The sequence below is a fragment of the Schistocerca americana genome, chromosome 5 (genome assembly GCF_021461395.2).
Source record: "Schistocerca americana isolate TAMUIC-IGC-003095 chromosome 5, iqSchAmer2.1, whole genome shotgun sequence".
NCBI lineage: Eukaryota > Metazoa > Arthropoda > Insecta > Orthoptera > Acrididae > Schistocerca > Schistocerca americana.
Window position 1 is genome coordinate 449,041,008 of NC_060123.1, and position 18,202 is coordinate 449,059,209.

An 18,202-nucleotide genomic window follows, 5' to 3' on the forward strand; every position below is an offset into this window, starting at 1 on the left:
GGACTATGGACCGATACAAGCGAAGCAGGACAGTGCGATCCGCTCCCCAAGATGAACCGCTAAGAACTCTGAGGACATTAAGGGAACGTGTACAACGGGCCGCCAAATAAGAGACATGTGGAGACCAACACAGTTTCCGGTCCAACGTGAGCCCTAGAAACTTAGTTGTGTCCACGAATGGGAGAACAACGGGACCGAGATGTATGGATGGCGGAAGGAACGCTTTATATCGCCAAAAGTTGATACAAACCGTCTTCTCTTCAGAGAACCGGAAGCCATTTGCCACGCTCCATGAGTAGAGGCTGTCTAGACAACGCTGAAGGCAGCGCTCCAGGAGGCATGTTCTCTGGGCACTGCAGTAGATCGCGAAGTCATCGACAAAGAGAGAGCCTGAGACATTAGGTGGAATGCAATCCATAATTGGATTGATCGCGATGGCAAAAAGGGCTACGCTCAAGACGGAGCCCTGAGGCACTCCGTTCTCCTGGAGGAAGACGTCGGACAATACGGAACCCACACGTACCCTAAACTTTCGATCCGTTAAAAAGGAATCAATAAAAAGAGGCAGACGACCGCGTAGGCCCCACTTGTGCATAGTGCGGAGGATACCTCCTCTCCAACAGGTATCATAAGCCTTCTCCAAGTCGAAGAACACGGCTACCGTTTGGCGCCTTTGCAAAAAGTTGTTCATGATGAATGTCGAAAAGGTCACAAGGTGGTCAACAGCGGAGCGGCGGCGACGAAAGCCGCATTGGACATTAGTAAGTAGTCGTCGAGATTCAAGAATCCAAACTAACCGAGCATTAACCATGCGCTCCATCACCTTACAGACACAGCTTGTAAGAGAAATGGGGCGGTAACTAGAAGGAAGGTGTCTATCCTTCCCGGGTTTGGGTATAGGAACAACAACGGCGTCACGCCAACGCATGGCGACTTGACCTTCGGTCCAGATGTGATTGTAGGTACGAAGAAGGAAGCTTTTGCCCGCCAGAGAAAGGTGTGCCAGCATCTGAACGTGAATGGCATCTGGCCCCGGAGCAGAGGACCGGGACAGTGCAAGCGCACGTTCAAGTTCCCGCATAGTAAAGGGGGCATTGTAAGTTTCCAGATTCAGCGAGTGGAAGGAAGGTCGCCGAGCCTCATCTGCCTCTTTCCTGGAAAGGAAGGCAGGATGGTAATGGGCGGAGCTTGAAAACTCCGCGAAAAAGCGGCCAAAGGCGTTGGAGACAGCCACAGGATCAACAAGGACCTCATTACCTGAGGTCAGGCCAGGTACTGAGGAGTGGGCCTTAATGCCCGACAGCCGGCGCAGGCTACCCCAAACGACAGAAGAGGGAGTAAAACTGGTAAAGGAGCTCGTGAAAGAGGCCCAACAAGCTTTTTTGCTGTCTTTGATGACTCTACGGCATTGCGCTCGGAGTCGTTTGTATTCAATACAATTCGCCAACGTAGGATGGCGGCGAAAGGTGCGTAAAGCACGTCGTCGAGCACGGATAGCATCCCTACAAGCCTCGTTCCACCAGGGGACGGAAACGCGACGTGAAGAAGAAGTAGTACGAGGTATGGAACGTTCGGCAGCATTGATAATAACAGCCGTGAGGTATTCGACCTGACTGTCACAACTGGGAAAATCGTGGTCCGGAAAGGTCGCCAGGGAGGTGTAAAGTCCCCAGTCAGCTTTCAGTATGTTCCAGCTCGAAGGACGTGGGGATGGGGTGTGGTGCAGGAGACGAACGACACAGCGGAAGTGGTCGCTCGAATAGGTGTCAGAAAGGACATACCACTCGAACCGACGGGCAAGAGTGGTAGAACAGATCGAGAGGTCCAAGTGGGAGTAGGTATGAGTAGAGTCCGAGAGGAAAGTCGGGGCGCCGGTATTGAGGCAGACAACATTGAGATGGTTGAAGACATCCGCCAAGAGTGAGCCTCTTTGACAGGATGCAGGAGAGCCCCAAAGGGGATGATGGGCATTGAAGTCCCCAACAATAAGAACGGCGGGGGAAGCTGATCGATCAGGTGCATCATGTCAGCCCGACTAACAGCAGATGACGGTGGAGTGTAGATGGTACAAACTGAAAAAGTAAAAGCAGAAAGAGTAATGCGGATAGCTATTGCTTGGAGTGGGGTGGTCAATGGGATGGGATGGTAATAGACATCGTCCCGAACGAGCAACATGACCCCACCATGAGCTGGGATACCGTCCACAGGGGTGAGGTCATACCGCTCCGAGGTATAGTGGGAAAAGGCAATACGGTCAGTTGGGCGCAACTTGGTTTCCTGGAGACCAAGGACGAGCGGACAGTGCAGGCGGAGGAGCAGTTGTAATTCCTCCCGATTAGATCGAATACCTCTTATGTTCCAATGAAACAACGCCATTGCTAGTCAAAAAGTTGGGGGAACGAGACGGGGAAGAGCTGGTCACCTCGATGGCCGCGGAGGGCCAGGTTGCGAGGGAACAATGCTACAACCGACGGGAGGCGGATCCAGTTCCATCGACTCATCGCCAGCTGCGGCCGCTGTCCCTGATTGTGTAGGAGGGGCCGCATCATTTGCTGACAAAAGGCCAGCGGAGCGCCTGGCAGCAGAGCGTCCCGGCGAAACTGACGACGGCCGGGAGCAGCGACTCACGGATGAAGCGTCAGACGAAACGCGCCGGGGTGAAGAGGGGGATAGAGACTTCTTCTTAGAGGCCTTCTTGGAAGGCCGAGGAGGCACAGGGATGGTGGGCTGGACCCGAAGAAGGTCCTCACACGCGGGGTCCGTTTTGGAACGCCGGACCTCGGAAGCTGGGGTCCGGAACGTTTCCCCGATGGACGCCTGAGAAGAGGATCGCTTCTCAGGTGGCGTGGGGGGAGGAGGAGGAGGAAGGGTGGCCCCTGGGGCAGAGGGGTTGGGGGCCACGGGGGAGGAGGATTTATTAGGGAGGGATTTGGGAGGCGGAGGCAGAGCCCCCCGATGGGCAGAGGAGGCGGAGGGGGGACAGGATAGGGGTGAGGATACCGCGGAAGGAGTGGACACAACTGAGGCAAACGAAGTGGTCAGTGACATGGGATGAATGCGGTCATACTTCTTCCTGGCCTCAGAATAAGAGAGCCGATCCAAAGTTTTAATTTCTTGTATCTTTTTCTCCTTCTGATAGGCGGGGCAGTCTGAGGATCTAGGCGAGTGGACGCCAGGACAATTAATGCACCGAGGTGGTGGGGTGCAAGTATGTTCCTCACGAAGAGGACGTCCACAATCGCCACAAAGGGGCTCAGCCTCACACCGGGACGACATGTGCCCAAAGCGCAAACACCTAAAACAGCGCATAGGAGGCGGGACGTAAGGTCGCACGTCGCACCGGTAGCACATCACCTTTACCTTCTCCGGGAGAATGTCCCCCTCGAAGGCGAGGATAAAGGCCCCGGTGTCGATGCGACGGTCTTTGGGGCCGCGCTGGACTCGCCGGACGAAATGCACGCCGCGGCGCTCCAGGTTGGCCCTGAGCTCCTCAACAGATTGTAGCAGGAGGTCACGATGAAAAATAACCCCCTGCGTCCTATTTAGTGCCAGATGTGGGACAATGGATACTGGGATGTCCCCTAGGCGGTCGCACGCCTGGAGTGCCGCCGACTGTGTGGCAGAGGTGGTCTTGAGAAGAACGGACCCTGAACGCATCTTGCTGAGAGCCTCGATTTCCCCGAAGACGTCCTCAATGTGCTGAACAAAGAACATGGGCTTGGAGGTGGCGAACGTCCCCCCATCGGTTCGAGAACAGACCAAATAGCGGGGGAAGTACTTCGCCCCAAACCGGCGGGCCTGTCCCTCCTCCCATGGAGTGGCCAAGGGGGAAAGGGCAGGAGAACCAGAACTAGAAACGGTACCTTTTCTTTTGAAAGACTCGGCCGCAGAGCGACCTGATACGTGTTGACGTTTCATCTGCGAAACGTCCGCCCCGATACCACCCACTCCGACCAGGGGCCCTCCCCACGGGCGCCACCCAGCCGCAGCAAGGGCCACCTGGCAGGATGACCATTGCCGGGAGTCCTGATGCCCCAAGGAGACGGGCATCTACTCCTTGGCCAACGTGGGGAGGGTGCAGCTCAGGTATCGGCAGTACGATCCCTGTGTTGTCAGGGGGCTACAACTTAGAGGGTACATGACGACCCCACCACAATGGGCTGGCTACCGTGCTGGATTTCTGGTGCCATGGAAAGTCCATCATGATCGCTGGTGCAGATGGAGATGCACTATGGGCGTAACTTGGACAACCCATCAGGCGTTTAGGCCCAATTTGAGGAATAATGGGTATGGTTACAACGCCGGTGCAATGCTGAGTGCCAAGGTCTTAGTGCACTTAGGACCAGTGGTACACCATGTAAGGTGTCCTTCCCCAAAAGGCTTGTACTTCTGTAGAATTTTGAAAAATGGAGGTCAAACCCCAAGGGGGACCATCACATAGAAGGCCGAAACGGTTGAAACTCCTTTTAGTCGCCTCTTACGACAGGCAGGAATACCTCGGGCCTATTCTTACCCCGGACCCGCAGGGGGAGAGAGAGAGAGAGAGAGAGAGAGAGAGAGAGAGAGAGCGCTAGCTCTGCAGTGTTGTTGGTGTGCTCTCTGTGCCTCTCCCACACCTCATGCTTCAGCTGTTGCCTGCCCTCATAACTGGCAATGCTGGGGTTGGAACTACACCAGACCACTGCTGCTGCTTCTGCCTCTGCCTGGTAAAAAGTACATACTCTGAAAACATACCCCACCTGTCCTTACATTACTTGTGTTTGCCTTATGTCAACCGTAATTAACACTACAGTGGCTAGGCAACCCAACTATACCTAAACCAACATGAAAATCAACAATGACCCTTCTGCATGCACCTCAAAGTGCATATAATCATGGCGGAATGACACTATTGGCTGGAGCATCAAATGGTACACTGCTCCTGACCCGTGTACATCGGCCCACTACCCGCCTCCTCCTGTACACGCCACTGTAGTGGTCACTGCTGCAGGGGACTCAATGTTCCATGATGCTACAAGTTGTTGTGATAGGATCCTCTGTAAGTCAGTGTCTTTTAATTCTAGGGCATCCATTTTTTTGTAGCCTCTGGCCGAATGATGTATGCTTTCATTGGGTCCAAGTAACACAACTGGCCTTCCAGTGTTTTGACGTTCAGAGAAAAGGTCAGACAGGCAATACCAATAGGTGTCAAGGGTAGCAGTGAGTTATGGCTTGTGAATCACTCAGTCACTCCAAATTCACAAAGACTAGTGTGACCACACTTGCAAAATGGCTACTAGTCATGCAGGCATGGTACTAGGTTACTGTCACTGCCACCTCCTGTGTGTAAAGCAACAGCCTGTTTGGCCATTAACAGGTCATCCAGTGTAAATGATTTCCACACTCAATTTCATTCACCACAAATCAAAGCAGTTATCATAAAACAGTTGGGTCATTATACTCCTTCAAGAGGAGGTAAAAGAAATACGCAGCATGCCCTTGGACACCCTCATATGCTGCTGTTTATTACCCATCAAGATAAAACCTTCACAGCTACCCAAGATCCTATGCACTTCTGTCTGGTTCACTTATGATGTCTTCAATATGTCAATCCCCCTCTCCCCCCCCCCCCCTCAGGTTTTTTTTTTTTTTTTTTTAGGTCAGTATGCTACCTTCTTGGATTCTGACCTCCACCTCTTTTATAGCTTCATAAAAAATCTCCATGCACACAACGCTCACCAACCACCAACTGTACCTTCACTTCAATAGCTGCCACCCCTTCCACTCTAAAAAAAAATCCCTCCCAAAATACACATGCATGTGAAAGGATCAAAGTGAATAATGAACAGTCAAAGTTTTCCTGTGGGAATCTGTACAGTTACAAAAATAACTGCCAGTTTTCTACTTTCGGCTTACAAGTATACGCTTATATGTTGTTCTCCTTCCAATTTTACTAAACTTGTAACCTGCCTTTATGCATATGGACACACTCACCGTTTCCAAATTTATTCCACAACATGAACGTGTCAATCCCTGTGGTTATATGGAGTGCAGAGGCACAAATTATATTTTCACGACTTTGTATGATCTCCAAACAAACAAGTCGATCTTCTAACTTATCTCTCAAATTCCTGATGAAATACGCCAATACTACCACTTTTCAGCGATTTCTCTCATAATTTGTTAGGGTCTTCTGCTATTGTAAATTACTTAAAACTGCCGGTCTGAATCCCGAATGCACGATTGCAATGAAAAACATTTTCAATAAATTTCTTTGTACCACAAACAAACGAAGTAAGTACTTAGGGCGAGATGTAAACAGTGACTGCCGCAATAATTATAACTCTCGAATCCACATTTGCCGCAAAACACAAGTACCTAAGAATTTGTTTTTGAAATAGTAAGCTCCGATCTTATGATAAACACAATGACAGCAAAATGAGACTTCTACAATTTTGCGACTGATATATTGAGCACAAAACTAATCTGCAACTTGTCAACATTCAGTCGTGTCATTACACAATTTTTTAACGTCTGCAAACAGCGTTATTGCAGCACACGGTGATATTCGAGCAACACGGCCCAGAATTAATACAAGCAGACAGAGTACACTTACAACTGTTTTAGTCAATGTCCGAACCCTCAAACTAGTTAGCTTCAGCCGTCATGCTCCAGTTCACAAGTCCTTTAACAGTTTAACACATCTGAGCTGTTCTAATGACGAAGGTTGCTGGTTCCATAACCTATGAGCAAAGATGCTACTGTATATATTCGTTACATTTTCGTAAGGGAATAACATTTTTTTGTATTTAAAGTGGTTTTAGTTTTCCTGGTTTCATATAGTTTGATTTTCAGTATTTTATGCGTCCATAAAATGACGAACGTGGTAATAGTAACTCTGCAAAAGAGCGGTTAATTTGAACTCGACTTTAAGTGCGATGAGCAGTGGCTATAGTTTGAAGCATAAAAACATGTTTTAGAGAACGTAAGATTACTGACAGGCTTCCTAGTTATTGAGTTTTTTAACGTCTTTGTGGTGTTACACACATTACCCTGATAATATTCTCGCCATTTTACTACTGCCTTTCGGAGAAAAAAAAGTATTTTCATTTTACATGTGTTTAAAACCAGCATTTCATGGATGTAACTAACAGATGAATAGAAAGACAAAAAAATACTAACTCCTGAATCAGTGATCAAACTAGTATGTCTTACTCTTCCTCTCTGTGTATTTTATTCAAGGTAAGTAACGAGTGGCAAATATATTAGTGTAAATCAGTATCAATCACGATCAGTTTTATGTCACATGCAAGTTTGTGTCAACTAACAACCTTGTATTTTGCGTGTTCTCTCTGAGAAAGGAATTTGTAGAAATCATTTATTAAATGTATAATACGTATATAAATGAGAAGCGGATTTTTTTTTTTATTTTTATAGAAGCTATCTCTCTAAATTACTAACAGTTTGCTGATATAAAAACAAATATTAATAAACAGGATAATGACAATTTGTTATTAAAACAATGTGTAGATTAAGTTTCCCCAAGTTGCTTCTCTTTTCTTGACATACTATATACCCTAAATTGTTCCACATCCCTCAAATTTATTTTTCTTTATGATTCTAAGGTAAGAATGAATAAAAATGTGGATAGATGAAGTTTCTTCTCTATCAGATATATATAACACTTTCTGATTCCCTGTCAAAGAAGATATTTGTACAATAAAGGGCCACAAATTTTAGTTGTGAAAATATTGCTGCAGTAGGCCTACACCTTGTTATACAATATTTCATTTCCCTTCCACTGCACGGCAGCTTACAGACATAAGCTGGAGATTTTTAATTAATGGAATGAAATATTTCTTACACACTATGCCTCTCACAAATGTCCTCAGTGCGGGGTCACCAATACTCTGATCTGTATTCTCTTTTCTCTGTGAGGTACTGGATGGCCTAAACAAAAAGTTTCGAACGCTTGGCGTCTTTTTTTTATTTAACAAAGGTATTTGACTGTGTTGATATCACAATATTGCTCCAGAAGTTGGATCATTACGGAATAAGGGGAGTAGCTCACAATTGGTTCACCTCTTACTTTAACAACAGGCAGCAAAAGGTCATTATTCACAATGTTGATAACGGCTGTGATGTGGGATCTGAGTGGGGTACTGTCAGGTGAGGGGTGCCCCAGGGATCAGTGTTGGCGCCGCTCCTGTTCCTTGTGTTATATGAATGATAGGCCGTCTAGTATTATGGGTAACTCTAAAATATTTCTGTTTGCTGATGACACTAGCTTGGTAGTAAAGGGTGTTGTGTGCAACATTGACTCGGTTTCAAGTAGTGCAGTACATGACCTCAGTTCATGGCTTGTAGAAAATAAACTAACATTAAATCACAGTAAGACTCAGTTTTTACAAGTTCTAACACACAATTCTACAAAACCCGACGTTTTAATCTCACAGAACGGGCATATGATTAGTGAAACTGAACAGTTCAAATTCCTAGGTGTTCAGATAGATAGTAAGCTGTCATGGAAAGCCCACGTTCAGGATCTTGTTCAAAGACTTAATACTGCCATTTTCACTATTCGAACGGTATCGAAAGTGAGTGATACTTCGACACGTAAATTAGTCTACTTTGCATATTTTCATTCACTTATGTCCTATGGTATTATGCTTTGGGGTAACTCTTCCCATTCTAGAAGGATATTTTTGGCTCAGAAATGGGCGGTTCGGGCAATAAGTGGTGTGAGTTCACGAAGCTCTTGTCGACCTCTGTTCACGAGTCTGGGTATTTTGACATTGGCCTCTCAATATGTATATTCCTTATTGTCGTTTCTTGTTACCAATATTAGTTTATTTCCAACAATAAGCAGCTTTCACTCGGTTAATACTCGGCAGAAATCAAACCTCCATTTGGATCGGACTTCCTTAACTCTTGTGCAAAAAGGTGTGCAGTATACTGCTGCATCCATTTTTAATAAGCTGCCACTCGAATTCAAAAATCTTAGCAGCATTCCACGTGCTTTCAAACCGAAACTGAAGAGTTTCCTCATGGGTCACTCCTTCTACTCTGTCGAGGAGTTCCTTGAGAAAAATTAAGCTGATTCTCATTGTAATGCTGATAGCATTTGCTTAAACTTATGGACTGATTTTCTTTCAGGTTCATGAACATTTATTTTTATCTGTTATTACTTTTATGTTGTAAGTTCATGTACTGACACGTTCCATGACCTTGGAGATTTTCTCTTCAATTTGGTCCTACGGAGCTTGACATGTAAATAAAAAATAAATAAAAAATAAAAAAATACAGAATACTCTATATGTAAATATGGAATATCGTCTACAGTGATTCCTCTTAGAATACCCAGGTTTGCAGTTAGTCACAGCAAACTTTCCAGATTTGGCAACAACAATACTGTGTGTCGCACTGTATTAGTCATTATACAGCGAATATCTTACAAAGTTGTTGAGGCTTTCATGGCTAGTTGTTGATATATTGCCTGTTGGTACCTGTCCTGGGATCTTCAGTTGTTGATATATTGCCTGTTGGTATCTGTCCTGGGATCTTCAGTTGTTTAGTGATTTTCCTGACATTTTGCCAGCCATTCATGATGACAAAACATCAGGAAAATCATTGAACAAAGGCTGGCAAAAATTCCCAAGACAGATGTTAACAGGTAATACGTCAGTGAATATCATGGTTTGCTGTCAGTTTCTTTGTTCCAACATGTTTGATGAAGCAATTTTGGTTCCATTATGGATGCTACATACCTGATTTTTGGACTGTTTGAGAAGGATGCTTGCAATGGTAGTTCATCTTGCTGGGATCTTTTCAGTATTTTTCAATCAGTTTCCAAGATGCTTTGCTTATGTTGTCAGACTGTTCTATTGTTTTGCTGTTAATCTGCTTCCTTAGGTTAACAATTTCAGTTTTAAAAGTTTGCTTAGCCCTATTGTATTTTTCCTTGAAAACCTGCATAGTAGTAGCTTTATAAAGCTGGTTTATCTCATGTACTTGCTGCCTGAGCATAATCAGATTTGTTGGGAGTTTTAGTCTAGGATTACTTCCATTTTGACAGTGTTTAACTACCTTCTGGATTTCTCTGACTGGACAACTATGTTCATAATGATGCAGTAGAGTTGAGTAGAATTCATTCCATTTATCATCTGACCCTTTTACCTGGTACACAGAATCCCATTTCTCATTCGCTAGTTTGTCTTTAAGAGCATTAATATTTGAGGTATTCAGCATTTGTTTCTGAAGCACAATATTTTAGGCACAATTGAGTTGTTGTATTCTATCACCTGACAGAAGTGGTCAGAATAAAGAAAATCTAAGTTACTGTAATTTATCTTATCTATAACATCTTTGTTGATTGCAGCATAATCTATTCTAGTGGAACATGGTCTGTCACTCTGGTGTCAGAGTTCACTATATTTACAAGATTGTATGAGGTCAGTACATCATTGAGTTTCAAGTTTACTATGCTATTTGAGTTTGCATCTATGTTAAAGTCACCTAATATAGTAAGGTCATTAGAACCGGCCTGACAAATAACACTACAAAGTTTATCCATAAACAGCATTAAATCACCATTTGGTGGCCTATATACTCCAATCACTTTATGCTTTGGTAACTTAAGATCATTACTGTGGAGTGCAATACCTGCCATTTCAATTGATCCTTCTTTGGTGTGGTGTTCAAGAAAGGAAATTTTTTTAGCTTCTATATCCTTATTAACATAAACTGCCACACCACCACCTTTATGGTTTTACCTACAATAACTATTTGCTAGTATTTAACCTTCTAATCTATAATATATTATTTTACTGCATTTTAGCCCATGTTCCGTTATTACTAGTACATGTGGCAAGTATTCCTCTACGAATATTTGTAGAATGTCTAGTTTGTTTCTGAGATATTGCACATTTAAGTGCATTAACTTTAAGGCTGTTATCACTTCTTGTTTATTTACCATCTTGAATGAATCAAAATTGTTTGAGTTACACTTTTTACAACATTTTGCATACACTGGTTTTTTAGAACTGACCTGCAATGACTGATCACTTATTTTACACCCTGGGTTTTCTTTGTGCGAACGGGACTCCGTAATATCCGAAATACATTCCTGAAAACTATTATTATGGTCCTTTATTCGAAAAAAGTCTTGTAGTTGTAGCCCAGAGCAATTGGAGCTTTCTCCACACTGTCTCTCTCGCACAGTTTGCTTATGTGGGAAACTACCTTGGCCTTCCCTTTCCTATTTAAGTGGAATCCGTGGTTTGTATTTTCATCACGACCCATCTTACTTAAGTCTATCAAATGTCCATGGCTAAATTTATCACACAGTTTCTTTAGCTCGGAATTGTAGTGGCGATTCTCCTTGTTTACACATGACCACAGTGGTAAATCATGTCGCACTGGCACGTTTGTGATGACAATGTTCATTTGAAATAGTTTTGGCAATATGTTACAGAAGCATCGCAGGGCTGTCTTGCTTTCATTTTTGTATACGTTGTTGCCGCTGCCAATAATCACTATGTGAGCGTCTTTATTCAATTGACTTGTTTCTGTTGAAATATTCTCCACCACTGCATTTAACATTGCACCAGGCTTGATTTTCACGAAAACTGAATGCTTTGAAGGCTTACTTTCGCGAAAACGTTTGGATAGATCTTTTGCACGACTGTCGGCATACAGAAGGAGCCCTTTGGTGCATCTTAAGGTTGGCAAGTTCTTTTTTGGTTCTTTAGCGGGAGTTTTGTGATTACTTTCTGGTTCGTTTATGTCTGTTGTGTTATCACAATCCGCTACTAGTGCTGAGAATTTGTTAGATAATGGTATCACTGGGGCTGTACTTACATGTAGTTCTTGCTTGTTTGTTTTTTTCGGCACATGATGTTACCCACTACAGCAGCACCCTTACATCATGGGTGGGATGGACGCCTCCGTTGACCCCTAATGTGTATGTAATTGGGTTCATTCTACATTCCAGAATGCTCTCCTTTATTCTGGTATTTACAAAACATAATGTGTGAATGAATGACTGAAATGACTGTAACCATTCTGTTAGTGATCACAAAAAGTTTGACAAATGCCATATGCTTCACAGACTTTTACATGTTCCATTTGTAAATCTGTGCCATTTTATCAGCAGATTTTCATTCCTGTATCATTATTTCAATTATATTCTACGGCACAATATGAACTGTGTGGCAGGGTATTCTGTTTATTGAACGATAAATTAATATTTCTGCTTGTTACAGTTATTGGTGGGAAGTAAAGTTGTTTGTGTGCTTCATTGAAAAACATTACTATTCAAATATTATGCACCTGTTTTCTAGTAGATGATGTGTTAGGGGTATAAGAATTTTTATAGTTCCCATAATTAAAACTGATTCTTAAAATTTTCTAAATGTGTTTTAATAAAACATTAACCATCTTTCTCTGACCATCTGCCATTTGAGATTTTTTAACACTTCTCTTACAGTCACCCAACTTCAATCAAGCTTGTTACTGTTTGCACCACTCTTCATTTTGTACTTTGCCCCCTGGTAATTCAGCTTGATATGGACCAATACCACGGAAGAGAACTCTTTTACATACACTGTAGAATATGAGACCATCCCATCCCACATATTTCAAAAATATGTGAGCCAGTTATTATTAGCCTTGATCATTTGATTTGATGCAATAATGAGCTTTGTGGCATAAATGAGATGATGATGTCGTGGTATTCAGTCCAAAGATTGGTTTAATGCAGCTCTCCACATTAATCTATCACGTGCCAGACTCTTCATCTTCGAATAACTACTGCAACCTACATCCATTTGAACCTGCTTACTGTATTCATCCTTTGGTCTCTCTCTACAATTTTTAGCTCATACACTTCTCTCCAATATTAGATTGACAAAACCTTGATGCCTCAGAATGTGTCCTATCAACTGATCCCATCTTTTAACCAAGTTGTGTCATAAATTTCTTTTCTCCCCAGTTTGATTCAGCACCTCATTAGTTATGTGATCTCCCCATTTGACCTTCTATATTCTTCTATAATACCACATTTTGAAGAAAGCATCTATTCTCTTCTTATATGAACTGCTTATTGTCCACATTTCACTTCCGTACAAGATTACACATCAGAAAAATACCTTTAGTAAAGATTTCCTGACTAATCTGATAGTAGATGTTAATGAAATCCTGTTTTTCATAAATTCTTTCCTTGCTATTGCCAGTCTGCATTTTATATCCTCTCTACTGCCAACGATCAAGGTGCATTTGATACACCAGTTGTTGCCTGATCATCAAAGTTCAGGAATGTCAAGCCGGTTAGTACTTGGATGAGTGGCTGTCTGGGAACACCAGGTGGTGTTGGCTCAGGGACATGGATGTCACTGAATTGGCTTCCAATTGAAACACTTGCAACCCCCCCCCCCCCTCTCCAGCCATTGAGCCCTACAACACTGTTATTATTACCCTGTCTGCTTCAGCTGTCATCAATTATTTTGCTGCTCAAATATCAAAACTCTTCTACTTATTTTAATGCATTTTTCCCTAATCTAATTCCCTCAGCGGTGCCTCATTTAATCTAATGACGTTCCATTACCCTTGTTTCAATTTTGTTGATCCTCATCTTATAACCTCTTTTCAAGACACTATGCATTCCTTTGCTGCCTCTGACAGAATAACGATGTCTTTGGCAATTCTCAATTTTTTTCTTTGGTTTAATTTACTGCTTGCTCAGTGTTCAGATTGAATAACATAGGGGATAGTTCACAATCCTGTCTCAGTGCCTTGTCAACTTCTGCTTTTCTTTCCTCTCCTTTGGTTCTTATAACTATTGCCTTATTTCGTAGAAGCTATGTATAACCTTTCGCTCCCTGTATTTTATCTCAACCACCTTCAAAATTTTCAAAGAGTGTATTCCACCCAACACTGTCAAAAGCTTTCTCTAAGTCTACAAACGCTATTAATGTAGACATACCTTTCTTTAATGTACCTGGTATGATAAGGTGTGTGATCAGTATTGCCTCGCGTGTTCTTGTTTTTCTCTAGGACCTAAACTGATCTCCCATCACAGCTGCCAGCATCTGCGTTCTTTGGAAATGGAATTATTAAATTGTTCCTGAACTCTGAGGGTATTTCAACTGTCTCTGATGTCTTGCACATCAGATGAAATAATTTTTTTCATGGCTGGATCTCCCAAGGATCTCAAAAATTCTGAGGGAATGTCATCTACTCCAGGGGCCTTGTTTTGACTTAGTTCTTTCCGTGCTCTGTCAAATTCTTCTTGCATATCACACTTCCCAAGCCATCTTCATCTACTTTTCACTTTCTGTAATATTGGCCTCAGGTTTATTTCCCTTATATAGACCCTTTTTATATTCCTTTCAACTTTCAGCTTTCCCTTCTTTACTTAGTACTTGCTTGCTATCTGAACTCATGATACTCATACAACTGCTTCCTTTTTCTTCAGAGGTCTCTTTAATCCTCCTACAGGTGGTATGTATCTTTCTCTTCTACAGCCTTGCATTTGTCATATAACCATTCATGCTTGATAATTTTGCAATTTCTGCCAATCTCATTCTTTAGATGTTTCTAGTCCCTGTCACCTCTTCATTTGCTGCATTTTCATATTTTCTCCTTTTGTCAATTAAATTCAATATTTCCCGTGTTGTTCAAGGATTTCTACTAGTTCTCATTTTACCTATTTGATCCTCTGCTGCTGCTGCTGCCCCTCAAAATGTCTTGCAGTTTAAAATTTGATTTCAAAATCTGTGCCTTACCGTTATATAATCAGTCTGAAACCTTCCATTGTCTCCAAGTCTCTGTTTCATTATCTTTCATACAACTGGCTGTGTCAAAGTTTACAGTGGTGTCAAGTTTCATACAATAATCATTTACATATACAGAAAACAACTAGGTTATTTAAGAACTAAAAGATTTTCTTTATCACTCAGGAAAAACATATATTACAATAATTATTTTCCATGAATTCTGCAATTGAATAGAATTCACTGTATTTCAACCAAGTGTGTAATATTCCCTTATATTTATGTAGCAGCACTGTATGAGCTGAGTGTGGTAGCTTAGTGAAAAATTCTCTTCCACATATATGACATACTCTTAAATCAAGTATTAACAATGATTAAATTATGCTGTATGCAAAATGTATGAGCTGCAGTTAGTTGGCACTGATTCAAATGCTTTTCAGAAATCAAGACTTACTGCATCCACATGATTGTCTTAATTCATGGTGTTCAGTATGCCATGCAACAAAAGCATAAGTGGGTTTCGCATGACGAATGTTTTTGGAATCTGTGCTGGTTCTCATGGTGAAGGTCACTAGGTTTGACATACCTCATTACATTTGAGCTTAGAGCATGTTTCAAGATTCTTTAATAGGATATCGTGATATTGGACTACAGTTTGGTGATCACTTCCACTACCCTTCTTGTAAATGGGAGTGATATGTCCTTTTTTCAGGTATTGAGCACAGGTTTTTGTTCAATGGATCTACAATATTATGGTTAAAAGAAAGGCTCTGTCAGTTGCAAATTGTGTATAGAATGTGACAGAGTCTTCTTCTTCTTCTTCTTCTTCTTCTTCTCTTCTCTCTCTCTCTCTCTCTCTCTCTCTCTCTCTCTCTCTCTCTCTCTCTCTCTCTCTGTCTCTTCTTCTTTTTTTTTTTTTGCTCCACAGATGCCGTAAATTTCCAAAAGAAGTAATTTTCACTTTAGTAGGTATGCTAATGTATTTTAATGTGTTATGTATGCTGGTATAATGATAAACCCAGCACCCAGCATAAGAGTTGCACCTCTTCCATTTTACATATCATCTTTATATCAGTGATACTGTGCTCATAAATACTAAGGTTGTGACAAACTCTATCAGGGACACCATCATATGTTACTTTTACCCCCTACTGATATGAGGAATATAATATGCTAAATTAACTAATTACTAAATAACAAAATATTTATTTCAAAATAAAACAACAGAGAATGCAGGAAAATGTTTTTTTAAAAGAAATGAGACAGGATTCCATTGGACCCAGGATCTTGTTCAATTTCTCAGCGCTGCCAAAAATAATATCAACACTATTCGTCTTTTGAATGGTGCAAGAATGTACCTAGGGGTGGTATCGTATCTTCCTTTGTAGAGTAACATTTGAGAACCAGTTCACCACTTCTGCTTTTGTTTGGCTACCCTCAGTTTCAGTTCCTGTGTCATCTGTGAGACTGGGGACTAAGTTGGGTGGCACTGACTGCCTTTACATATGACCAGTATTTTCTTGGGTTTTGTGAGTGGTCTTTCGATAAGATTCTGATATGATAGGCTTAATGAATTATCCTTCTGACCAGTCAAATGCATTTCATATAACATCTATCTATAACTTATATGCTTTAGTTTACACATAATGTGCAGCAGTCACAGTTTCCTTAGCAATTTCTTTACAGAGATTGTATACCTTAGAGGAACCCTCCAATAGCAAATTCTCTACTGGGTACATACTTATCCAATGCTTGGTCAACTATTTTTCTAAGCTTAAGTCAGATTTCCTCTACATGCATGTGTTCAGAGCTAAATGTTTCGAGGTCTTCCTTGTGATATACAAAACAACTCTTTATCTACTTTACTAAACAATTAAACAATGGAGAATCCAGGATGAAATGCAACAATATTATGAGAAGGAAAGTTGCTGCTCACCATATAGCGAAGATGGTGGGTCGCAGATAGGCACAACAAAAAGACTCTCACATTTAAGGCTTTAGGCCATTGGCCTTCATCAACAATAGACACACACACACACACACACACACACACACACACACACACACACACACACATCTCACACACATGACTGCAGTTTTGTGTGTGTGTGTGTGTGTGTGTGTGTGTGTGTGTGTGTGGATAAAAGTCAATGGCCGAAAGCTTTAATTGTGAGAGTCTTTTTGTTGTGCCTATCTGCGACTCAGAATCTCCGCTATGTGGTGATTAGCAACTTTCCTTCTCATAATATTGTTACTGAACAAGTAAATTTTTCTACTTGTTTTATTTCCCCATTGTACTTTAGTAATCATGGTTGTTGTAACTGCCTCATGGTCATTAATATCAGTTTAAGAGTGGACATCCTCAGTTATATCGAGTCTGTTTGTTACATTAGATGTAGCATACTTCTGTCATGTATAGTCTTATGAACTAACCGTTCTAAGCAATTTTCAGGGAAAGCATTTAGTACTGTTTCACCATCATCATGCCCAACATTTACAAAACTGTATGTTTCATATCACAGTCTGAAGTTTATAGCTGAGAATAGTTGTAAGAAGTTTGTAAAGAGACACTCTATCAGAATGTTTGGAAATTTTACTGTGAAATTTATGAATAAAATACAGGCTTGGAGAAATGGAATCTAACAATGAAATCGTACAATAATTTATCTTAAGCTAGCCTAATTTCACAGTTAATAGAGAATATAGAAGTTATAATATGTACATAATCTTTTGATGTTTGGTAAATAATTGTCCCTTTCATCTATATCAATAGAACTTTTATTTTCTAAGATGCTAAACTTGTTGCTAAGTTTAATTTAGTAAGACGTACCTGCTTATTCCTGAATAAATTATCATAATTTATGATTTCTGACTTCCTACCTGATAAGTCTACTTATTTCTGGATTTTTATAGATGTTTACTCTGTTTTTTATGAGCCTATGATCACTTATAATTCAGAGTGGTTCAAGACTGTTTCCAAATGTGGCGAAAAATCATTGAATACTATATAATTTCTTTATACCTCAGTGGAATGTAATAATGAATATTTATGAAGTTTCAACATACTTTAGCAGTGAGGACCAGTAACTTGGATTACTAAATTTTGTTTTTTCCAGTTGCTGTCAAAAATTTGTCTGTGTGGTTACTAGTTTTGGACTACATTGTCTATTCTCAAACTATGGCTTGTAGTCCAAAACCAGCCACCACAAATGCAATCTTTTTAATGCAATTGTGACTGACTGAAACTGTAAAAAATAAAGTAATTTGGTCTTTTACATGTCCATTTTCTATTTATTAGCTTCTGGAGAATCATTTTAATTACCAACATTATGTTTCTCTTGGTAAATTTCTACTAACACACAACCCCTATCATTTCTGAAATCATACCTAATCTTTCTCACTAACAAATCATTCCTTATTTTATGTAGAATATCTTGTGCTTACTTCTAAGC

General features: G+C 41.5%; 2 protein-coding genes across 2 annotated transcripts in view; one reads left to right on the forward strand and one right to left on the reverse strand.

Annotated features, from left to right (window-relative positions):
* LOC124615706 (probable phospholipid hydroperoxide glutathione peroxidase) overlaps nt 1-6,219 on the reverse strand; it is a gene marked incomplete in the record, with an annotated part of 56,840 nt that extends 50,621 nt beyond the window's left edge. The window contains 1 exon segment of the mRNA XM_047143749.1: nt 5,974-6,219.
* Nucleotides 6,220-6,803: 584 nt separating this feature from the next.
* Nucleotides 6,804-18,202, forward strand: part of LOC124615705 — a 128,453-nt gene continuing 117,054 nt past the window's right edge. Inside the window, exons 1-2 of the mRNA XM_047143748.1 lie at nt 6,804-6,964; nt 7,111-7,221. Of these exons, the coding sequence (XP_046999704.1) occupies nt 7,186-7,221 (36 nt within the window). The 5' untranslated portion in view covers nt 6,804-6,964; nt 7,111-7,185. The remainder of the gene's footprint in view (nt 6,965-7,110; nt 7,222-18,202) is intronic.